Here is a 26009-nt window from a genome sequence, read left to right on the forward strand (position 1 = left end):
CAACATTGATGGACTATAACAACATGTTTAGAGTCGACAGAAGTTAGAGGTACGTCGGTAAAACATTAATTTGGACTCCTTCAATCATCAATCTGCCACGCTATGCTATTTTACTCATAACCAAAAGATGACTGAAAACTTACTAAGTTGTACTGAAATATTTTCCCAGTTTTCCAGGTAGACACTAATAATGTTTCTCCTCTTCTGGTACTCACCGTAGAAATACACAACGCGTCATCATGCACATGTCTTGTTGCAAGTAAACGTTGTCCATCGCGACTGTATTGTACTAATAGGCGTTTAAATGAACTCATAGTAACTGCTGACCACAACATGTAGATGAATTCATTTTGGTCAGTGCATACGCCAATGGGCCAACAATTAGATCTTTTGGTGTTTGGTTTGGCAAACTGGAACATAACCATGCAAGTCGAGCCCGTAATAGAGATAGCGTAAGCTTCCATACCGGCCCTATCACACACGATTAGATTATTGCCGTGTACCGCAATGTCCCTGGGCCATCGAACGGTAGATGGAAGGCTAAGGGCATGACTGTAATTCAATTGGTCATCGAAGACGGAAATATCTCGGCTGTCTTTATAACCAATGAATATGTCATTGTTGGCCTCGTCGACAGTTACACATGATACATCTTGACCAAAAGGCCAAACGCTATCGTTATTCTTTAAGTCCATCTCTGTATATGTGCCATCGCGAATGTCATATAGTCCAATTTCATTATTCCAACAAACTGTTACGACTTTGAACTTTGTCATAAAATCACAATAACGACATTCGAAAGCTAAGTCGGATTCAATCTCGTCTTGTCTCAAAGTTGTACCTTTCAAATCGATAACAGTAATGTGTGAATGATCTTGCGAAGACTCACCTGTGACGACAGTGGTACCTTCTTCATTGCCAGTGATACCGTTAATGCCCCATTGTTTGGAGTGAATCCCATCGACATCAACCTCGTCATCAGCAACCTCACTGATGTCAACATGGGACTTTCTATCACAATTCTCAAATTTTGTTATCCTGATTTGCGATAATACCTTAAAATCAGGAATCTCCCTGTCTATATCTCGCATCAAACTGTCGATCACAGAGCACATCATTGGTATGCAGTGGATGTCAGCCCAATCATTTCGGATCGAAAGATGTGCGCTTACAGTCGCTTGGATATTGTTAAGCCTGCTATCAATCGAATCCCAAAAATCTAATATAGCTTTCATTTCTTCCTGGTTACGCCTTGCATTTATTTCGATTTCTGACACGATACGTTTAAATTCTATCTTGAGGTTAGCAAGTTGATCGAACAGTTTACCTTGTTCTTGGTTATTTTCTGCTTGCAAAGCTTGAAAGGCGGTTTCTAATTCCTTCTTCTCCTTTTCACATATTCTATCATACTCCTCATTCAATTCTTGAACTTGTTTCTTTAAACTGAGTTTATCTGTTGATATTTTTCCAAGGCTAAGTACATCTTCCATTTGTACCATTCCTCTGTCAAGTTTATCGACTTCATTGTGTATTTTGCCTTTAATAATTTCCTCCATGCGATCAAATTGGTTTTGAATATGGGATTTTCGTCTTCAACGACATGTTTTAACTTTTCTGTTGATTTCGTCATTAACGCACGCTTCTTTTGAACCCTTTCAATGTGATTCAACAAATTATCCATCTTTAGATTGATTCGATTTCGTTCTTCTGATGCCAAATAGGGTACGTCATTGCAAAGCTCGTGATCGGCATGCTCCACCAAAGAACATTCTCTACACATAAGATGGTTACCATGACATGTTCTGCAACAAAGTTCTAACATATTTTCGGGATGATCACGGCATCTGGAAATATCTGTTAGTGCAGCCCAATTTGCATTATTCAACTGTCCCATTTTTAAGTCGTTCATTGATAGTGTACGATGTCGTGACTTAGATGTTGCTCCATGATTATCAAAGCAATTCTGACAAATGAAATCATCACAATTGAAGCAGAAAGCACCAGCATTCTCTATATTTCGACATACACTTCCTTCTTGTATCAATAGCGTTCTTTATTCTGTGCAGTTGAAGTATGTTTATCATACTGATGTCAACAAGGAGTCCCCCTACTCCATTCGCGGGTAGTGCGTGAACTATTCCACAATCCGGACATTGTAATTCGTTATCATTTCCAACGATAAGACCCATGAGACAACTGCCACAGTATCGATGAAGACATGATAGAAGCTTTGGTTCCTTTAGCTCATTGAGACAGATGGAGCATATTAGTAAGCTATCATCTGTTTCTAAGAACGGTAACATGGATGTCATCTTTGCAGACCTCGATATGAGCTGGGTCAGGAATGAATGGAAATACATGTATTCACACTTTATTAAGTACCAAGGGATCTCAGTGCATAATACGTATACCATGCGATGGAGCATTTCTTATGCATGCTTGCGTAATTATTAGTCCAAATTCTGCTTCAAGTAAAAGCCAACATAATAATGACGTTACTTAGTAATAAGCGAATACGGTGTCTAATCAGTAGATTATTCACGCTTCTCCATACAATACTAATCACATTCATATATAATAAAAAGATTAAGTTCATGGTTTCTTCTTTCATGAGACAAAATGATTATATCGCTTAATACCATGCGATGGAGCATTTTGTATGCCTGCTTGCGTAATTATTAGTCCAAATTCTGCTTCAAATAAAAGCCAACATGATAATGACGTTACTTAATAATAAGCGAATACGGTGTCTAATCAGTAGATTATTCACGCTTCTCCATACAATACTAATCACATTCATATATAATAAAAAGATTAAGTTCATGGTTTCTTCTTTCATGAGACAAAATGATTATATCGCTTAATACCATGCGATGGAGCATTTTGTATGCCTGCTTGCGTAATTATTAGTCCAAATTCTGCTTCAAATAAAAGCCAACATGATAATGACGTTACTTAATAATAAGCAAATACGGTGTCTAATCAGTAGATTATCAACGCTGCTCCATACAATACTAATCACACATTCACAAATTCTTTACAGCAATTAATTGAAGAGATATTTCCATTAGCAGATTGCGAAGACATTTGTGAATATCTAATAAAAGGATAAAGTTCATCGTTTCTTCTTTCATAGGAATAAAATGATTATATCGCTATATTAAGGGTGCTTTGCAAAGAGCAATCTGTAAGAAGTTAACCTGATTGGAAGATTTCATATCGGTGTTGCCTGTTTAGACTATAGGGACTCTCAATATTGACTTAATACCATCTGCTTATCTAGTTTATATTGCTTGAGTTTCATTGACTTACGTGTCTCCGCTTCATTTGATGGATAGATGGATGGATGGATGGATGGATGGATGGATTGATGGATGGATGAATGGATCGATAGATGGATGGGTGATTGGATAGATAGATATATAAACACGCTATTCTATCGCGTTGCAGCTAGTTATATCTCTTTAAGAAGTACTGCTATCACAGAAATAGAGGTGTTTTCACTTATATGACATGTCTCTCTTACAGTGAAGTTGTTGCAACGGTGAAATAACTCTCTATCTAACCTGTTGATAGTTCTTAAGCAACAGAAATATTATAAAGAATGTGCTTGGTGTTTTCCTTTTAACATTAACCACTACAAGTAAATATTGACCTATCATTCATATTTTAATATATATTTTTTTCTTATTCTGTTCACTTACATTGAAGCCTTACCTTGACCAAAGTAGGCTTCTTCTACTGCGTAAAGTGTCACTCTGGGACAAGTCAAACCTTCTGTATTTGTTGCAAGGGAAACAGGAAGAGTAGACCTAAGTTAGTTCTACTCCTTAATGACAACGTCAAAGCCAATGGATGTCACAAAGTTACGATCTCGCGACACTTCCTTATAGCTCTGTAGCTGGTGACAAGTGGATCGTTTCGTTGATGATAAATTTGAGTTACGCACTTGAACTATCTCAAGTTCAAATTGTAAGATATGCAACATCCAACACTTGATTTTAATGGTTAGCACTTACAGCTACTGAAGAGGCCACAGTGGTCGAAGAAAGCTACTTGTATATGAAACAAACATAATATGTGACCAATATAGAACCGAGAAATGTCAACAGGTAATAAAAGTTCCTTTTGTTGGATTCGAATCTCGTGGTGTTTGTCAAGGATACAAGCTAATTCAAACAAAGCTGTCTGTAAAGGAATGCTTAAAAAAGAAATATACCGTAAGCAGCGAGATATCTGCGTTCGCCCTAGCTGCAGTGTTAGCAGTGTTGGCAGTCATTTAAGGACAGATCACTGCCTGTTTCCTTGTGGGAAACACTCCAACTCACCATGTTAATGTTCTCTCTCTCTCCCCCCCCCCCATTCGCCCTAGCTGCGTGGCTTGTACTGCTGACAGCCATGCATCTAACATGCAGATCACTGTACTCAGCAGGTGCTATCCAAGTAACGAAGCGGCAACAGTTCCTCCCCTTCCCCTCCCACCCCTCCAAGATGTAAGTTAAAGTTGACACAGTACATGTTGCCAATATGAGTATCTATAATCTGGCTCTGTGATATGTGAATCACTGCGTAACCAGTCGTGGATGAATGATAAGACGGATATAATGGTTGAAACGGATGAAACGCATGGAACGGATGAAATGAATGAAATAAAAGATTGATGAGGATGAAGTGGACGAAGTGAACGAAGTGGACGAAGTGAACGAAGTGGGCGAAGTGGATAAAGTGGACGAAGTGGGTGAGGTGAGTGAACGGATGAATAGATGGATTAAATTGCAGAATTACAGTCTACACTTCTATCTGACAGTGCTATTTTGATTCTTAAATATGAAAATCTTTTGATGTTTTATTTGCTGTCAATCTTGCATTAAATTGAAGCAACTCCCAATTCGGCGGAGCCAACATTTATTATCAATATCAAATACGACTTAAATATTGAGGGAAAAAACCGTTACGATAGATGTTTCATTGCGAAAATTCACCTTTGTTTCCGTTGAATTTTGCAATGTTCGGCTTTACATGCATGATATAACATACGACGCCAATCGGTCTGTAATGAGTGTGATACGTAACACACAACTGCTGTTAAAACTAGCGCAATGTAATTTTATGACCCTTCATTTAAATCGAACGCAGAATAGTTTGACCTTGAAAGGCTAACTAATTGCATTAAAGGAAACAACTTTCAAGAAAAAAATCGATCATCATCACTTTTATTCATCAATTTCTTTACTTTACTTTATGAGAACTTGTGATCAATTGAACTGTTTCCCGCCTTATTTTTATATCAGATTTGGCACTATCATTTCACAGATGTTTCACGTAACCTCGAAATGACAATGTTCAGTCGTACATGTGTTATCAATTATACATAATTTAGCAAGTAAATGAGTCAATACCTTTCACACATAGGAAGCAACAGTTACTTGTTCATAAAGGAAAAGGTTTCGAGCCGATGATCACTGCCCGTTGACCAACTCAAGAGAAAAGGTTATAAATCAGCCAGAGATTAACCGCAATTGATACAAAGATGGCGTCATTACCTGTACTTGCCTTCTTAGTATTCATGGTGGTTGGATATGCTAACTCTTACTGTATTGAAGGTAAAGTATCATTACTATATTATTTCTTGTTTTTGTTTCAACGTCAAGTGAACTTGCTAGAAAACCTAAAAGAAAGTAAATGAGCAAGATACTGGACAAACTGAAACATTTTCTATGCATTTGATCGAAAAGTAGATGAGCAGGCATTTAATTCAATGTAGTTTTCCATATCTCGTCGCCTAGACACTTATTTGTTGCTAAACCAGACGTTAGAGGCACATCGTCAAAAGTCATAACTTCATTATTTGAATTTAGCCGTGGCTGGTTAATCTAACGAACTACGTTAATGGCTATGAGACATTAAGATCGACAAATCTATCAAAATCTGTTCAGTTCCAGCTGCTTTTAAAAAAGTGTTGGGTATCTCTGTCACGTGAGGTGGATCCAGAATTTTATAAAGAAACCGTTGAAGCCGACTTCCATGTAGGTTGTGTAGCTCCCCCCCTCCCCCACCCTTTCCAGTACACATTAAAAGATAATGTTACAGTCACCCCATGGTGAATGATGAGACATATTTGATTATGAGTTAGGTCTATTATTAGGTATAAGCTTTTAGTAGAGTATGTCTAGTACAAACGGTTTTCAATGTCATCATGATGTGCTCCGCTGCTTGTACGAAGTTAATGTATGAAGATATATAGCTAGGCTAGTACAAAGATATATAGCTAGGCTAGCATAATGTGTTGGTTTACATTTATAATATTACAAGGGCTTCATACTCTTGTAAGTATGTAGTCATCGTTGGTTTACTGGAAAAGTTCCACATTGTCTACTATCAGAAAATCCTGCTAAATGAGTAACATCTTGAATTTGTTGGAATATCTTTATAAATAGCAAATTGTTGACATATTTCGATGAGACTTCATGGAAAGAACAGAGTGACACTTGTCAATAGAATTCCTTTGAATTTCATTTAGTAAGATTTGTATCCGAACATTAAGCGAGGAAGAAAAAGTAATCTGCAAAATTTGGCACTAGCATTGTTTTGAAATACAATTACAAAACTTCGTAAAGGAACTTCTCAAATTAGATTATACAAGCCAGAAAATTCAAGCCATAACTTATAATACAACATTGTAGTGTAGAATTTACATAGTAACGTAAACAAATATATTTCAATTGCGTAGTAGAATGATCTTGTGCTTTTACATTTACAACCTTAAATATATTTTCAATAATTCCGATTGTTTCACTTTACATCGATCCACCAGTTGGCCCGGAGAATGCCCGTTGCCAGCAGGATTTTTTCAGCAGTAGCCACCCATGTACAGATTGCTCTTGCAACGAAAGTGGAACAAACTACAAATGTTGTTATTAGTAAGAAATATTTAATAAAATATTATGCAGTCTTTGTCACACGTGCCTTAGTCATTTGCTTTAATGTGGAAGTTCTTTTCACCGCACTTAACCTCCATTTTGATATATATATATATATATATATATATATATATATATATATATATATATATATATATATATATATATATACAAATTATCGATCATTATAGTAACTTTAAATAACAGTGTTAATCTAGTTCGGGTAGCCATAAAACCGTTCGATTTAAATTGACATATACCGATTTATTTTACTTATCATCGATTTAAATTGGCATATGTCGATTTAAATCGATGATATGTCGAATTAAACTGGTATATGTGATTTAAATCGGTAGAAGTCAATTTAAGCTGCTGGAAACTGGTATAAGTCGAAGGAAATTGGTATATGTCGATTTAAATCGGTATAAGTCGATCTCCCACGATTTGAGACTGATGGCCCGCCATATACCAGCATAGTCACAGACGAGGAGATTACCTCTATATACAGTGATATCAGTTACATCTTCGATTACATCTGGTACTGTTATCGAGTGACAGTTAGGCAGCTGATCAGTAAATATATAAATATATCTGCTCTTAGTACCAACAATGATGCGTTTTTTTGACAGGATCAGTTGTTACACACCTCACGTTCAGATCTGCTGGCCAGTTTACGATGACGTCACCAACATTCGTCTTGTCATATGAACCATCAAGAATATCATAAATACCGATTTCATCAGGAGTACAAGCTGTTGCAAACTTGTGAGGAGATAGTAAACAACGATACCGATAGATTGCTTGTGTTGATATTTATCCAATCCTGACTTTCTAAGTTTCCTTTCCTATTAAGGACATAGATGCGGGAGGTAATGCCTTTAGTACCACCAGTGATAACAGTACTACCATCTAAGGTGCTTGTTATATAATCGATGTACCGAGTTACATGGGTTTTGAACCTCTAAGCTTTAACTACAGACTCTTGTGTTCACTAATCGTTACGTTATCAAATAGAAATTTCGTTACATCACCGATTATAAACTCAGATAAATATTCTATATCTGGGGAAATCCTTTTTCATTTCTTGTATCAGAGGTTTACGTGCTTCTCTAATATCAGGGAGACAATAAGCGTCTGCCCTTAATCTTCTCCGTAACGTCTGTTACATAAGGTCAAGATGCTCTCTTTCCACCCCTGTCGATCTTCTGCAGCTCTTCTCACATCGGACCAGCTTCTCCAGCCATTCTTGTCTCTCTCTCTAGTTGCTGTCCTTCTCCAAGTCGTCTTGGGTCTGCCAACCTTCCTCCTTCCTTCTGGTGCTCATTCCATTGCTACTCTTGCATGATGCCCTGTCTCCTTCCTCATAATATGACCAATCCAATTCCATCTGCGTCTCCGTATCTCTACACTTATTCTATTTATGCATGTTTGCTGCATAGTTCTGTCCAAGGTGTTTTCAGTATTCTTCGTATGTACTTGAACTGAATAGCATCCAACTTTTGCTCCTCTCTCTTTGTCACTTTCCAAGCTTCGCTTCCATATAACAGCACTGATCTTACTAGCGTTTTAAATAGTGTTAGTTTTGTCTTTCTGCCTATTGCACCATTTGTCCATATTCTTCCTAGGTTTCTAAATGCACCACGTTCCTTTCCTAATCTGTTTTTGATGTATTCTGTACCTCCTCCATCTTTACTGACTTCGGCCCCCAGTTATACGAACTCCTCTACGTCTTCCACTTCTATGTTGTTGATTTTCAGTGGCGCATCTACCCTGTTATTCATTCTCATGTGCTTACATTTCTTTACATTCATATTCAAACCGATTCTTCCTGCCATCTCTTCTACTTTCTCTGTCTTTTTCTGGATGTGGTCATGCCTTGCCGATAACAAGGCAATATCGTCCGCAAAATCCAGATCCTCAAGCTGCGTGGTAAATCTCCATCTGATGCCTCTTCTTTCTCCTGCAAGTACTCTCTTCGTCATCCAATCTATTGCTAACAAAAACAGGAACCCGCTCATGACACATCCTTGTTTTACCCCAGATGTTACGTGGAAGCACTCAGTTGTTTCACCTTCATCCATAACTGCGCATTCAACGTTGTCATATAAAGCCTTCACAATTCTAATTATCTTGTCTGGTATCTGGTACTTAAACTGTTGCGATGTAGAGAGACGAAAGCTTTCTCAAAATCAATAAATTGCACATACAGAGGTGAGTTCCATTCATTTGACTGCTCCAGGATGTTACGCAGTGTAAAAATCTGCTCTGTTGTACTCCTGTTTGTACGAAAAACAGCTTGTTCTTGTCTCAAAACCTTGTCCACTTCATCCTTTAATCTGTTGATGAGCACTCTTCCGAAGATCTTGCTCATAACTGGCAGCAATGTCACGTCTCTCCAGTTGCTGCAATCTGTGAGGTCCACTTTTTGGGGGGATTTTAACAATTAACCCCTTGTTCCATCTTTTTGGGGTTGTCTCCTCTGTCCATATTAAATTAAAGATCTTTGATCCTCTCCGATTTTGTGCTATTAATCTTCATATTAATTTCCCCCCTTTCATCTGCCTCAACCCATGTCTCTGTTGAGATCCAAGGTTTACTTACTCTCTTGGTGTATCCTAATATCAGGGAGACACTAAGCGTCTGCCCACTCGTCTTTATATGCGTATATATATATATATATATATATATATATATATATATATACGCATATAAAGACGAGTGGGCAGACGCGAACGAGACGAACAAAAATGCCGCACTGAATATGCATATTTACATTGAAACCTTGGGGAAATATTGAACATGGGATCTATACGTTCTTTTGTTTGCAGAATTTTTATTTTCACTATTTGATAGATTCCGGTCGCTCTTTTCATTGTTCTGACGGTAACTGTCATTGTGTGTCAGAATCTAAAAACTGACCTAGAGAAAACAAGGCATGGAAAAGGCAAGGCTTGACGACTTATACCATTATCTAAAAATAAGCGTGCTTACAAATGTCAATTGTGTTTAGGTCAACTACTATATGCACTAAAATAGCACTTATGTAATTTGCTCCCTATTTAGTGGAAAAAACAGAGAACGAAAATCTTATCCTTACCTAATTGTTAACAGTCAAATCAACCAAGAATGCAATTAGAGAACATGTTATCAGGATACAAATGTATCTTTAAGTTCCAGCCAACGTAACTGGTGACTCCTCCCCTCCTCTATAAACACGTACGCTATAGAACATGCCAAATATGTTATCAATACCGTTCAATACAATATTCTGGAGAATATTGTTACTTAATGATGTCACAATAGTCCCTGTATATGGATAGGTAATATGTGGGTTCGCAATTCGTTGCAAGTAGGGTCTCCTAGCTAAATGTTAGGAAGTGAAACTATAGGCCTGTACCGGGAACCATAAGTCGGATTCAGTAACATGAAACGGGTAAATTTAATTATTTTCAGCTACTATTTCTCTTAAATTAGTATGCCATACTTAAACGTTAAAAAAAACTGTGTGGGTGGACTGAAATTTTTAAAAACGCCAAATTTTAATTTGTGGAGTTATAAAACGCCAAACTAACAACACTGTATTGAAGACTACACAATTATTATGAGCATATTGTTATGATGTTAATCCTCTCCGTTGTCTGTGTTCTAACCGGCTTATTCTCCTCAAATCGAAGGCTACAATGTTGTACTGTACATCTCGTATATAGTCAGTAGTTTCCAGTGTATATATCAGTCCTAAAATGGTTCCATGTTTGGTAATCCACACAATTTCATCGTAGTGTTCAGTTTGGACATGCATCACATATTGTAATCGATTCGATCCATATCATATATTTTAGGAACGGGTACTTTCCGCATATGGATAATAGCATATTGATTGCTGTTGCGAGTCTCACACATGTTCAGTGTGATCACTCATGAGTATACGTGTTACATATAACACACGTCATAACACACACGTCATGACACAGGTCATGATAAAACGCCCTGAATTAGACATTAACGATGACGTTCTGATGCAGCTTCACTCGGGGTACGTGTATATCCTGAGATGAGGAGGGAAGAGGGGAAGGTGGGTGGGTGGTGCCAGGGCGGCCTTTTTTTTCAAATATTGAGGGGAACATTTTGTTTGGGTACACGGGCGTACTAACCTTCATTCCCCAAATTGTTCGCGCCCCTCGTAATATTTTGTATATAACTATCTAAGCGGAGCGCTACCATCGGTTGGCGCGCAGCGTACAAGAAAATTTCTGGTTTTGAGAGCCCTCCAGATCACCGGATATGGCACTACTCGGGCTTGAAAATGACCAACCAGATGTACACTTTTGCCTGAGAACCAAGTTTTTTCCCTATAGTTTTTGTTTCATCAATAACCTTTTTCAAGATTGTCACCAGTCACACATCATGTTCGACCTCATCGCATCTCCTGTGGATAATTGCTTTTGTAGGTAATAGTATACGTAACGGCCCACAATACCCGTCAGCCCCACTTTTCAAGGTTTTAAGCCCATTGTTTTTCAGAATTTGAATAATAAATTCACTTCAAAACATGCACATAATGTTGAACAAAATATCATCTATGGACAACTAATATAGAAAAAAATTTCAATCCCTAACAGACCGGTCAAAATTGCACGAGAGAAGTATGATGAAGAATGTTGGTCACGAAATTTTCGAAAATTTACACAGTTAATTTATTGGTGTACAAATATTGAAACTTCTCATAACGGCTACTATAAAACTTCGATATCATGAACTAAAATACAAAAAATATGCTCGAGGGGGGGGTGTAGCGGTCTCCCCCTTCGCCCCCTGGCTACGCGCCTGCGGTTAGAAATCTTGTAGGAAATAGGCCAAATGGAAACCCATTGAACCCATATTTATGTGGATTATATATTTGATTGTATGTACTTACACTCATACACAAGAGATGTACAGACATTATGATAATAATCATGAGTGACAAAATGCGATACGGTCACAGGTCACAGAAACGACCACGAATGTCGCCAAATCTGATTTGGAAAATTAATCTCACGCATTATCGTCTATTTATTTTCACACAAAAGACTATGCCACCAAATATTGGGGGGGGGGGATATTACATAATATGTCCCCCACGTAATATATTGGGGGGGGGGGCATGTCCCCTCGTCACCCCCCATGATCGCCGCCCATGGGTGGTACTGCATGAGTACGAAGTGATAAGCATAAATCACAAATAATCCCTGAAAGAATCAAGTCATTCACGGCGGTTAACTATAGGGGATGAGAAAGTGGTTTTCATTTTTCATAAGGGGGGGTGGGATCCCGGTGAATGATTATTGATATAGCATACATTTCAATGACAGACGTTAATTGACCCATCAAGTAGTTTGTTCTCTGACAGAAGACTGACTTTGAAAATGAGCAAATAAGGCTTGAAACAGGAAATCAAATATTAATCAATCAAAGAATCTTACTAGTGTGACTAGTCTGACCAATTACATTCTACTTTCAGCAACATTAAATCTGGTGTTTTCACTTTTCATAAAGAGGTGTTCCCGGTGAATGATTATTGATATGGTATACACTTTGATGACACACGTAAATGACACATCAAATATGTTCGTCTCTGACAGAAGACTGAAGTTGAAAGTGAGAAAATAAGGCTTGAAACAGGAAATCAAACATTAATCAATAAAAGAATCGTAACAGTGTGACTAGTCTGACCAATTACATTCTACTTTCATCAACATTAAATCTGGTGTTTGCTGTAACTTAAATTGTGTTGCTGTAACTTGTAACAAATATCCCCCACGATAGAGCCAGGGCACGGAATCTAGAAAAAGTGACCCCATTCCCTTACATTGAAAGTGTAACCGTATGGTCTCCATTTTCAGGCCATATTTCAAAACCTGACCAATAAAGCCGCATAAAGCAAATGATGAAAGATCTCGATAAAAAAATTAGAATATTATTAATGATATGCACCCTTTAACAAACTTTATTAGTGACATGTTATTCTCAGAAATAATGAAAAGATACCCTCTCCCTTCACAAAACGTTTTTTCTACATTAGGCCACTCTCTGCTTTTCAGCACAAACAATTGTCATTAGCGTTTGTCTTGCAACAGGTCTGAATACTATTGACTGTTAGGCCAAATGGTTAGAAGTAACGCTATATTATTTAACCTTACCTATCATACCATAACGTAGCAGTCCAAATGTACCTCAGAGGTGTGACGGCAATTCTGATGCAGCTGTCATATCCAAAACATTCACTAATTTTTCATTGGTTTGGAAATGAAAAATAAACTCAAAATCCTCTTAACGTTGGTCGGTAATTCAACTAACCGGTATTATAGACAACATGTATTACCGCACACGTTACAGTAACGTGTAAAAGGAAGCATACTATTGACTCAAGTGCAAGAAGAGAGTGTGGCGCTCTGTACAATTTAGTTAAGTTTGCCATTTGTGTAAAACGTTGTCATTAACGTAACGCATTGCGAGTATGTCCGGATTATTTTATCTGTCAATACCATTTCTTATTGGGGAAGGGTGCGAGTGAGGAATGGCGAAAATGTCAATAGGAAACCATACCATTAGACAGCTTCTAAATTTCAAATGTTATTAGTACTTGAGTTGATTAATTGGGTCAAGATTAGAACTGACATACATAAAGTTACTCTAATATATAAGGTAATGTCATGCCTTGTTGACATCATATGCTCACTTCCAGCTTGACTTACTGTGACCATGACAATCGCAACCCTACGTACAAGAGCCATCAATGCCCACAAACCTGGAACTATTATTAACTATTTCGAACATCAGTTGAACGTTGGCTAACGCCAACGGTATCATTTCTTTCCCAAACGCAATGTACATTGTGACATGGTTATATAACTTCCATTGTGTTTCGTCGCAAACGTGGCATTTCCACCCCCTGATCATGACCCCTCCATTGCCAATCCACCCCCTAAATTAAACATGGTAAAACAAAACAGGTTCTCCCTGAAGTCTTAATTTCCTTTATTTGAGTATACTTACTATATCTGCGAGTTTCGCCCCTGGACCTTCACTCTTGCCTACATTATACCTCGTGTGTATACTGCACTCTTATACAACTACACTGTACAGTTGAAACTATAAAGCAATTTGCCGCTTGATTGGTGCTTGTTGTATTGTTTATCTCCTTATTGCTTGGTGCGGTCCAAATAATCAATATAATTGTTACTCTTAACTTCTACGTTCATTTCACTTGTGCATACTTTTCAATTAAACACTGGCCATTGCTAAAAAGGTCCAGGGTAACCGAACATTTCAAATTGTCAAAAAAAAGAAGTATTCCTTCATTGTCAACTCGGAGTCCTGTCTTGGTTTTGTGGATACATGAGGATTCTATTTTATTCCATCAATCCATCCATCTGTCCGTCCATCCGTGAGTCCGTCCGTGAATCCGTCCGTGAGTACGTTCGTCCGTCCGTCCGTCGTCGTCGATGATGATGATGATGATGATGATGGTGATGATGATGATGATGATGATGATGATGATGATGATGATGATGATGATGATGATGATGATGATGATGATGATGATGATGATGATGATGATGATGATGATGATGATGATGATGATGATGATGATGATGAAAACAACGGTGACGGCTACGGTTACGGTGGCGGTGACGGTGACGATGACAATGATGATGAAAATTTCCAAGCGCTTAACAAAGGAAAATAGAAACGGAAGCAAACAAACACTAAGAAGATAAAAAAAACGTTTGAAACTGTGTTTGAAAATTTCAAGTGTAGGGGAATCACGCTAACGGATCGGGTGTTCATTCAAAAGGGCAGATGCTGCAACAGAAAATGCACGATCGCCATAGCAAGGTTTAGTTTGAGGACCAGGCAAACTGCAGGTGTATATGGGAGGATGAACGAAACGTTACATAGGAGGTCCGTTGCATTTGGAGTAAGAAGATTGGTGATTTAACGTGTTACTAGATCGTTTTTTACCATATAAGTTGAAAGGAGAATCTCGAATTTGATACGCTGCGGGACGGAAAGCCAATGCAATGAACGCAGGACGGGAGTGATATGATCAGACTTTTTAGTGAGATTAATTAGTCGAGCAGCATCGTTTTGAATTCTCTGATTAGAAATATAAAAGATTTTGCTAAGTTAACATACAATCTATTACAATAATAAGGGATAAGATGGCAAGAACAGGTCAGCACAAAAGAACTGCTAAAGAGAGCAAATATGGGCCCAGTAAGCATCGAAATTAAGAACAGAAGATGGAAATTCATTGGGCACATATTGCGCCAAAACCCTAACAGCGACAGCAACATCAGCATGACTCGGGCACCAGAGGGCAGGAGAAAGAGAGGGCGACCAAAAACAACATGGCACAGGACAGTAGACAAAAGAGAGAGAGAGAGAGGGCTGGTTGGCGATCCTGGAATGAGGCCAGAAACGCAGCTGCCGACCGAGATGAATGGAGACGCTCTGTTGAGGCCTTATTTGCTTCTAGGCAAGAAGAATACAGATGAGAGATGATGCGATTACAATAATCGAGGTGGGATGACACGAAAGCGTGGACCGAACGTTCATTCGATATTTGATCCAAATCCTTCTTGAGTTTGCCAAACTTTTTGGAAGTTTTTTAGAATTTGTTGTCTAGGACATTAAGGTCACGTGCATTCTCTGAAGGCGTTATAACATTTGCACAGACAGAAAAGTAAGATAAATTGCCCGAACGGATACACAGGGTGGTAACATGAAATGAATTTTTTGAATCGTTGAGTAATAAATTGTTACAAGAACACCATTGTGTAATATCAGCGATACAATTGGCTAAATTTGTAAGAGATTTATCAAAATCGTCTTACTTCATGATGATATAGTTTGAGTGTCATCGGCGTACATAACATGATGGATTTCTTCGTGGAGACTAATAACGCGACTTAAAGGTCCAGTATATAGGATAAACTCAAGTGGCTCGAGGACAGAACCTTGTGGAACACCCCATGGAAATAGGTTAGGAGTCGAACAAGAATCATTTACAGCGATTTTCTGCTTCCGCTCTTGGAGATAAGATTGAAGTACCTTGATCGCGATCCCTTTAATACCGCAGCTGCAATAGTCTGTTAATGACGATTTGATGGTCAATCGTATCGGAATTGTACCTGGATTAACAAGTTGAATCTTGAAATTTGCCATGGATCTGGAACAGGAAGTTGTATCTAGAGTATCAATTTGGAACTGGAATATCGCATTGAATCTAAAGTATCCAGTTGGAGCTACAATATTACGTAGAATTTAGAATATCACATCAAATCTGTAATATAAAGGAGAATCTAAAATATCACGTAAAATCTGGAACACCAAGTAAAATCTGAAATATCAAGTTCTGTCTAGAATATAAAGTTGAATCTAGAATATAAAGTTGAATCTGGAATATGAAGTTGAATCTGGAATATGAAGTTGAATATGGAATATGAAGTTGAATCTAGAATATTAAGTTGAAATCTAGGATATCGAGTTGATCTTTGAATATCATATTGACTTTGGAATATGAAATTAAATCTGGAATAACACGTTGCAGCTGGAATATCAAGTTAAATCTGCAATATCAAGTTGCAGCTGGAATATCAAGTTGAATCTTGACTACCGAGTTGGATTAAGAACATCAAGTTGGATTTAGGATATCTCAATGGAACCAGGATATCAAGTTGGATATCAATCAGGTAAGTACTGGCATGATGTAAAACTGGCAAACTTTAGTTTGATTTCACCAATAGAATGGCTAGGAATAACATCCAAATTGAACTTGATATATGTAGGCCATTCGAACAATTCACGTACTATACATTACTTTAATAGTCACAACAAAGTATTTGGAATGTTGGTCATTAATAGACTATATGTGTAAAGGTTCCCCGTATAAAAAGTGGCTATTAGGCCTATTAATTTTTCCTCTCCGTCGATGATCTTTTGGTTAGTAATGTCGGCTTTTGTATACCAGAATGTCTTTTCTGATCGGGGATGAGTGTCCCCAAACAAACATATAACAAAAGTTATAGAAAACAGTTTTTTGTCTGTACAGAGACTGTGGGGTGTCCAGTTTCCTCCTATATAACCTGGTTTTGTGAGTTTCTACGTTAATGTATTTCTTGATTCTTCCATGGTGATTATCTATCTCTTAATACTTAAGTCACATATCACAAGACTACACGTATGAACAGTGCTAGCATACCCTCTATACTATATATCTGGTAGTGTTATAGTGTGACCATAATTCAGATGACAACAATTTGGTTGTTGCTGATCTGTAGCTACACATGTCGCCAAGCGATCAGCTAGCCAGTTGCTGATGACGTCACTAATACTCCTCTTATTGCATGAACCATCACGAATGTCATTAAGAAAGATTCCATCTGGCTGGCAAACAGTTGCTACTGTGTGACGAGATAGGAAACGACAGTACCGGAGAGGTATAATATTTCCCTTGTATAACCAGATCCAGATTTTTTCTGTTCCTTTGTTGGTTCTTATTTGTTGTTGACAGTGATGGGTCTGTTAGAACTATTTGTGGTACCAATGCATACGATGTTGCAATCCCTGTTGAACCATTAATTTTCCAACCCAAAGATTTGATTCCTGTAACTTTAACATCAGACTTTTTCTGTTGCTAATAGTGAAGATCATTTGGTTTTTATTTCTTATTACTGCTATATCTATAGCCAATTCATTTAATATTTCGTCCAAGTTTTTTTACTTTTCATATGACAGAGGTATAAATCAGTAGTGCTTTTGCCAGGTTCTGTTACTGTTACTTTCAGTTAGATTCGTGTAATGACATCGATCTCGTTAGGTAATTCATGAAGTTCACTTGCGTTATTACTAAAATTACTCAATTTATCTCAATTAGTGTAAGTCTCTGTTACTGTATTTCTGATATGATCACTCAGTAGTATACGTTTTACATATAACACACGTCATGACAAACATCATGACATACGTCATGATAAATCGCTTTGAATCAGATATTGACGATGACCCACAGATGTAGTTTGATGTAGGGCACAAGCACATCCTGAGATGGGGAGGTGGTGGAGGTGCGAGGCAGGGCTCCAGGAGACCAAAGTGTTAGTAATATGCGACAAAATCAATATTGAAAGAGTCGGTTATTAGGAGGGTGAAAAAGTATTTTTCTCTTGCAAATGGGGTGCGCGTAGTGGGAAAGGAAAGAAAACTGATTTGATAGATCCAGATGGATAATGTTTATTAATAGGGTACTCTTCGATGATAGATAAAAGCGAAAATAAAAGTCTGTTTGTCACGGGAATAACACTAAATTTGAAGGTGAGAGGATTACGCTTGAAAAAAAGGAAATAAATTATCATTGAATGATAGAATCGTAATAGTGTGACTAGTCCGGCCAATTTCATACTACTATACAACTTTCAGGAACCTAAATTCTGGTTAAACCTTACGGTTATGTTAGGCCTACTCGTTGTCAACAAAAACGCGTACGGTACTTTTGAAACAAATGTTACTCCAGATAGGGCCAGGGCAAGAAAGCCATACAACTTAATCCAACCTGAACCGCAGTCTCCTTACATCGAAACTAACCGTAAGGTCTACAGTATGTGAATATATCTCAAACCATCGAAGGCGGAGCTAACAATGAAATTTCATAGCTTCACTCGTGATTGACTGTGTTTGGGGCAATGTGCTTTTATACATGTTTTTATGTGTATTGATGAGCATTAAACAACAGTTCTTATGACATAATCTGGTGTCTCATCTCTACCGAAAATTCAGCTTAAAACTTTATAGACTTACATGAATTTTCTAGATTGAAAGAGGCATCAGCTTTGATAAGGGGTTGGGATGGGCCCTAGATGAGCCTGAATCGCGGTGGCTAGTGCTTTTGAAGTAATCCTACCGGCGGGGACAGTGTAGTGATTTGGTTGGTTTCTGGTGTAGTTTTAACTTGAGCCCTGGGCTGATATGTTCCGTTCTGTTGTATCCTCACGTTATCCCGCTATATTAAACATCAATATTTGCTGATAAAGTAGTACCATATAAAATATAAAATATCGTTCATTGTCCAACTGAGAACTGTTAGAGGAATATATACATTATGATTGCAAGTAATCTGCTTACATTCTCCTCATTTTAGCCCTGATATAACCTTTCGACATTCTGTGGAATGTATATCATACTTAATCCAACCAGTACTAGCAAAACATTTGATAGCTTTATTTAACTAACAGACCATAGGTGTAGACTTTTCCCGTATGATCAGTGGCTATCAGTACTTTCTCCTCCCCGTCTGCATCTAATATCGTCAAACATTCAGCATCCTTATCCACTGATCTTGTTGTTAGAAGTTGTCGGCCATCTTGACTGTACTGTACCAGGATACATTTCACCGGACCCGAGATTTGGGCTTTCCATAACATGTATATAAACTCCTTCTTCCCTGTACAGACATTGTAAGGACTCCAGTCACTTTCATCAACATCTGGTTTGGAAAATTCATACATAAGCTTACTCTCTGATCCGTCCATGGAGACTGCATAGGCTCCCTCACCATCATAGTCACACACAAGGAGATTACCTCTATGTAAAGTGATATCATTCACATCTTTAATTACACCTGGTAGTGTCATGGAGTGACAGTACTTCAGCTGATCAGTAAAAACATATATATCTCTGCCCTGACTACCAACAATGATGTGTTTGTTGACAGGATCAGTCGTTATACACTTCACTTTCAGATTTGCTGGCCGGTTTCCAATGACGTCACCAACATCCTTCGTGACAAATGATCCTTCACGAATATCATAAATACCGATTTCACCAGGAGTACAAGCTGTTGCAAGTTTGTGTGGACAGAGAAAACAACAGTAGAGCCACACTAGTTCTGTTGATTTTATCCGATGCTGAGTTTCTAAATGTCCTCTCTTATTAAGGAGAGTGATGTGGTTAATTTCTCTACTACCACCTGTGATGACAATTTTACCATCCAAGGTACTTGTTATATCATCGATGTACCACTTTGTATAATGTTGGAACCCCTTAACTTTAACTACAGGCTCTTCGTGTTCACTAATCGTTACGTTATCAAATAGATATTTCGATATGTCACCGATTATAAAATCAGATAAAGATTCTATATCTGAGAATTCCTTTTTCATTTCTTGTATCAGAGGTTCACATGCTTCTCTAATATCAGGGATACACTGAGCGTCTGCCCACTCGTCTTTGGATGCAATAATAGATGAAGTGATGGTTGTAAAGTTCTTGTAACGTTCAATAATCTGCTGACAATGATTTGATATTTTTTGAAGCTCATCCTTCTGTTGCTTTGTACGAATGTCTATATCTGCTGACAATTCCTTTAAATTGTCATCTAACCTTTTGAGCTTCCCATTAACTCTTTCCTCTCGTTTATCGCATTTCGCATTGAAATATACAGACTCTTGATCATACTTTCTTTCTGTTTCCTTTTTGATTTCTTCATATTTCTGTTTCACTTCACTCAACTCTTTTTCCTCCCTGACCCTTATTTGTAGTTTTTCATCATCCCTTCTGTTGTTTATATCCATCAAGCCATTTTCTCTTTCAGTAGTGACTTTTTTCTTATCATCTTTGAGTTTGCACAATAGTTGTTTGTGTTGGATTTTCAAAGTTTCCGTCTTTTCCGCGGTATTTTCAGACAGCTTTCCTATAGAAACTTCAATCTTTCCAGGTAACTCGTACAGCCTACTTTTCAGTAGGTTTATTTCAGTCAGTTTCGATTCAAGTAGAATTCTCTCATTACTTGCTAGTTCATTGACTTCATGTAGGTCATGCCCTTTGTGTTTGCTGTAGGTACACAGCACACAAACCGGTACATTTCTACATGTGCTACAACACAACTGGGCTTGTTGTTTCACATGAATATGGCACCTTGGGTCTTCCGTAAAGGCTGATAATTCTTCTAAAGTGAGGTTCATTGCTTCCGCGTTTGCTAATTTCAGTATGTTTGGTTCATGATCTTTAAGCATTCTACTGTCCTTGTGAAACTTGTAACATTGTTCACATAAAAAGTCTCCACATTTAAAGCAATATGCAAACACCTTATTTTTCTTTGAACAGCTAATACATTCCTTTAAGTCTCCGTTATTGACAGACTTTTGCAAGTTTAAGAACTCAAGAACACTCTTCATGTGAAAGTCAGTCTTGAATCCATCCACTCCTTCCTTGGGTACTTGGCAGACTTGCTTACACATTGGACATTCGATGGTTCCATCATTGCTTGCTTGGATGACTGTTTGCAAACATAGACTACAGTATCGGTGAAGACAGGGTAACATTTTTGGTTCGTTAAACTGATCCAAGCAAACAGAACACTGGAAGAAGTTCTCCTTCATTTCCTTTATAGAGGTTGAGGTAGCCATCATCCTTGTTGAATATGTGTATTTGTCAGGCAGATCTGTAAGTATCATTGTTTGAAAAAAAAAATGAAATGCGAGAATCAAAGATCAAATCAATCACTTTTAATATAATGTTTCCACCCGGTATGAGTTCTATGCTACTACGACTATGTTGCTACTGTTTGTGTGTTAATAGTTCAATACAATATTCTGAAGAATTTTGAAGCAGAGTTTACTGTGGTTTTCTGTGACGCAACCGGCCATATGTTTGACCAAATCGAGAGAACAAATTCGCCAACTGAATGAAGTTACTGTCATCTTATGACAATAGAGTTTGTAAATGGGTAGGAAATATGTGGGTCTTAATTCGTTGGGATTTCTCAGCAAAAAGTTAAGGATTTTCTTTTCTTTTGAAATGTTGCAATGAATTGATCGACACATAGTCCTCAATGCTAGTTATTAAATGATTGTAAACAAGCACATCAACTTATACTTTTAAAGTGTATTTTGTGGTAGAAAATTTACGAGAATATAATCAAAATCTGAAAATTCTGCAGCTTCCAGAGATGGCGGTCTCTGAAACACTATTAAGGGACATGGTTACGAACACATCACATCCACAACAACCAATCCACCCCCCCCCCCTCCCTATCAACACAGAGACCCCCGTGGATACAACATATGTACAAGAATTCCGTTAGAACGTACCACCCTATAACTACATGAATATTCAGAACAATTTAAAGTACAGCAACAACTGCTCCAAATTTTTACTCCAAATTTAAATTTACGGAAGTTTTTAACCAACGATATAGCTACAAAACTGGAATGTTCATTGATAATGCCCAGGCTTGACTACTGTAACTCCCTTTTATTTGGCCTTCCTGAGTCTACGCTGAAAAAAAACTTCAAACTGTTCAGAATTTTCTGCCCAGTTAATATCATGTTCATCGCGTCATGATCACATATCTCCAGTACTTCAATCACTCCATTGGCTTCCAGTAAAACATATTGGTCAATTTATAAGCTCCTCTTCTTAACGTACAAATCACAACACTCCCTTCCCCCTGGTTACATTACAAATTTAATTCCTCAGTATCATCCTCAACTCCAACTTCGCTCGTCTACAAAGTGTCTTCTTGCCACCAGCCATACCCCAAACACAAAGTTTTATGGAGAAAGAGCCTTCATCTCTGCTGCACCTCTTCTCTGGAAAAATCTACCATCTTCAATTTGCAATGCACCATCGGTTGACTGTTTTAAGCGTCTCTTAAAAACTCATTTATTCCAACAATTTGCAGTGATTTGACTTGCATATTTGTGTACTTGTTCAAGCGCTTTGAGGCCTTTGCATAAAGCGCTCTATAAATATTTGCTTATTATTATTATTATATTATTTCACTTTGACGAGTGGGGTGTATTTAACCTTTGTACCGTATAGGTTGTATTGTATTTGTGTATAATCTCACACAGTTGTTGTACTGAAGGTTTGCGTCATGTACGTGGAAAAATTGCAGAATACCCCGTAACTCACACACACAGGGCTGGTTAATAAGGACAATATATTAGTTACAATAGGGACTCATTTTTCATTCAAGAGGGTATTCTGTAATAAACCTATTAACTTGATAACGATTACAATATAAGCAATATACATTTTGGCAGTTTAATATCCGAGGTGTATCTTGAAACAGGTCTCAATACTATTGACTGTTAGGCTGTATGGTTAGAAGTAACGCTATATTATTTAACCTTACCTATCATACCATAACGTAGCAGTCCAGAGGTACCTCAGAGGTGTGACGTCAATTCTGATGAAGCTGTCACATCCATAATATTCACTAAGTTTTCATTGGTTTGGAAATCCAAAATGAGCACAATGTCCTCTAAAAGTTCGTTGGTAATCCACCCCAGAACTGGAACTTACTGGTATTATATACAATGTGTATTACTAAACTACACACACTGTGCAGTAACTTGTAACAGGAAGCACACAAAGTACTCTGGTGCTAGATAGTTGGTGGTGCTATGTACAAATTAAGTTTAGTGTGCTCACCTGTAGAAGGGAGGAAGCCATTTGAGTAGAAAAGTTGTCATTAACGAAACGCAATGCGATTATGTCCGGATTGTGTATCTGTTCATACCATTTCATATTGAGGAAGGGTGCGAGTGAGGAATGGCAAAAATGTTAATAGGAAACCATACCATTTGACAGCTTCTAAAATTATAATGTTATTAGTACTCGTTTTTATTATTACCTATCTGAAAGTAAATCACGAATTTAACGAATAAACTTAGATCTACAAAATTACGAATTTTGGGTATATTTCCTCCCCTTCCGGTGATTTTGTTTTTATGTGATATTATTGCAAGGTTGGAGAATTTGGAAATAGTATAGTCTTACCATCATGTGCACGATTATTTTTTAAGGGGGGGGGGGGAAGCGTGCGAGGCCTGGTGCCTCGAGACTTCCCCTCGGCCCTCTAAACCCCTTGACATGTAACCATAATTTGTATCACTATATATAGCATGATTTTTGGGGGACACACAATTTAAAAGCGACCTTTCTTGATAACTAGAAAACAGGACAAGCTACACGAAACAGGCAACTTTAGATCAAAGTTCTATGTTGTTCATATTGCTGGTATTGTTTTGTTGCTGTTGTGTTCAAAAATCAAATACAAGTTCAAATAGAGTATAAAAAGCCTATGCAAAAAAGGGGAATCGAAACAAAGTGTGGCTATCTAAACAGGATGTTAATCCAAAATCTCATTTTCGTCCTTGTTATACCGTATATCAAGACAGAAATTATTCACAAAACACTGTTGTTGTTACTAAATCGAAATACGCCACGATCATTTGAACCACCATGTCTCTGAGTTACTCGTCCTGCTTGTCAGTAGGTTGTTGCTACTACCAGGTTTATGACTTCTCTTAACGCCAATCCCAATCCATTAGTTGCTCTAACGCCGCCCCACTCCATCCCTGCCGACAAGTCTATGAGTTACCCAGTACACCCATATTCAATAGGGTTCCACCATCTTGCTCATAAATCGAATTATTACCTTTTCCTATGAGTTAGTTTAAGCCCATCACACTAGACCCTTCCCAATCGTACCACAACTCCCACTCCCGCCAGCAACATCCATCTCACTGGCACCCCACCGAAACGCACCGGCACCCCATCTGCACCCCGCTCCCACCTGCACCACAGGTTTAGATTCTGTGCGTGCGTAATGAGTTATAACAAAATTAGATATAGGATAAACTTTATTAAGAGCTAATATTTAACTGAACTCCGAGCTGAATATACCGTCAGAACTCTTCTTTGAGTGCTTGTTAACATCATATGGGACCCTACGGCAACGTATGCTTGCCTCCACCCCCCACCCGACCCCCTCCCCAACCCCCAACGGAACGCAAATCCTTCTTAAGGTTAGTCATATATTACGATCAAAACCCGTGTAACATCAACTAGTATGAATGTCATTAATAGACCGTTCCATTTATCTATTAGGTTAAGAAATATGAAAATTTCCGTCGAACCTTTAAAACAAAACAAATACGAGATGGATATTGCTTGCTAGAGGTTTTTTCGGATAGGGCTGGCTTTCTGGCAATATAATTCGTTGTATACTGAATGAGAATTTGATAGTATTGTGAAAGGAGTCTGGACTAAACGTTTTGTACTTTTTGCGGTATAGGGAGAGACACAACATGGAGGGGTGCTTGAACAAAACTAAGCGTTAAAGTAATAACGAGAAAACGACTGTAGTGTTAAACCTCGTCTCTCATACCAGCAGCTGCAAAAGTATATATTCCTGCTTTTGCTGATCAGTTACAAAACACTTGGAAATAATAAGTCCTAAGCTCGGTAGAGATAGGCTATCATATTTACCTATGAGACATTACTCATGGGAATTTTTCATAAGACACGGTATGCTTATCTCGATCAGCTATGTGTGCATGTATACTTGGACTGTCATTTGGTAAGGACTGTTTTCCGGTAGTTCATGAATGAGAAAACTTTTTTAACAAGGTTACTACGGCGAGAGACATCAGTTTGCACACAGTTACCTCCATTGATTACATAGCACTTTATTAATGTCAAGGGTCAGAAGATGCGAACGTGCAAAACAACATTGAGCATCGCACTCAACTTTTGCGATGTAACTAATGGCCCCTTTACGTTTACTACGTGTATACATAGCATAAAAAGCCGAACTCGTCTTAAGATCCATTCCCGGCAATAAATGGGTTTTTATCAAATGAAGCCTAGTTACACGGAATGTAAGCTACTGCAGCCCCCGGTGACTGACACCTCTACTTAAGCAGCGGCTATAAATGGATCTCCACCAAATAAGGAATGGATTACACAGTCGAGTCAGCGAATTACCAAACGAGGAAACCTTACATCTACCAAGAATTTGTTGTTAATATTTTTCTTTCAGTTATCCTAAAAACTACTATTCAAGATAACTTAAAATCAATATCAAATCAACTGTAGAATCAGTTTAACTTTACAAATTAAAGGTCGTTTCCATAATAAATGTTATATTAACGTGAATACACCAGAGAAAAAAATGTTTATTTTTCCACCTAAGTATGTTTTTGCACGTGCTTATCGATGTTGATATTTATTTTACACCTTTCAACTTTCACCTCTTAA

At 37.8% G+C, this 26009-nt stretch overlaps 3 protein-coding genes and 1 long non-coding RNA gene across 14 annotated transcripts in view; 2 read left to right on the forward strand and 2 right to left on the reverse strand.

Moving 5' to 3' along the window:
• LOC139984132 (uncharacterized) overlaps positions 1–13213 on the reverse strand; it is a 73149-nt gene extending 59936 nt beyond the window's left edge. For 3 of the 10 annotated variants that reach the window (XR_011798948.1, XM_071997867.1, XM_071997864.1), the window contains exons 1-2: positions 3718–3951; positions 144–2333 (exon numbers count right to left, since the gene is read on the reverse strand). Coding sequence is in view for 8 of the 10 variants with exons in the window: in XM_071997867.1 (XP_071853968.1) it covers positions 144–1556 (1413 nt within the window). In the remaining 2 variants the exon portion in view is untranslated. Of the gene's footprint in view, positions 1–143; positions 2334–3704; positions 3958–13099 lie in introns of those variants that run through there. The other 7 variants (XM_071997872.1, XM_071997871.1, XM_071997870.1 and 4 more) reach the window with 5 other exon arrangements.
• Positions 5478–26009, forward strand: part of LOC139984140 (uncharacterized) — a 62439-nt gene continuing 41907 nt past the window's right edge. Inside the window, exon 1 of the mRNA XM_071997886.1 lies at positions 5478–5603. Coding sequence (XP_071853987.1) covers positions 5531–5603 — 73 coding nt within the window. The 5' untranslated portion in view covers positions 5478–5530. The remainder of the gene's footprint in view (positions 5604–26009) is intronic.
• Positions 6803–8937, forward strand: LOC139984143 (uncharacterized). Its single transcript, XR_011798952.1, has 2 exons — positions 6803–6920; positions 7550–8937. It is a non-coding gene; the product is annotated as an uncharacterized lncRNA (long non-coding RNA).
• Positions 19013–23601, reverse strand: LOC139984121 (uncharacterized). Of its 2 annotated transcripts, none has more exons than XM_071997841.1 (2): positions 22416–22670; positions 19013–21399 (listed from the first exon to the last, which is right to left on the reverse strand). In XM_071997841.1, the coding sequence occupies exon 2, from the start codon at positions 21365–21367 to the stop codon at positions 19178–19180; it is 2190 nt and encodes a 729-aa protein (XP_071853942.1). In that variant the 5' UTR covers positions 21368–21399; positions 22416–22670; the 3' UTR covers positions 19013–19177. The 2 variants fall into 2 exon arrangements, with proteins under 2 accessions (XP_071853942.1, XP_071853941.1); XM_071997840.1 differs by lacking the exon at positions 22416–22670 and adding an exon at positions 23098–23601 and having other exon boundaries at positions 19014–21399.

Source organism: Apostichopus japonicus, chromosome 17, assembly GCF_037975245.1.
Source record: "Apostichopus japonicus isolate 1M-3 chromosome 17, ASM3797524v1, whole genome shotgun sequence".
Taxonomy (NCBI): Eukaryota; Metazoa; Echinodermata; class Holothuroidea; order Aspidochirotida; family Stichopodidae; genus Apostichopus; species Apostichopus japonicus.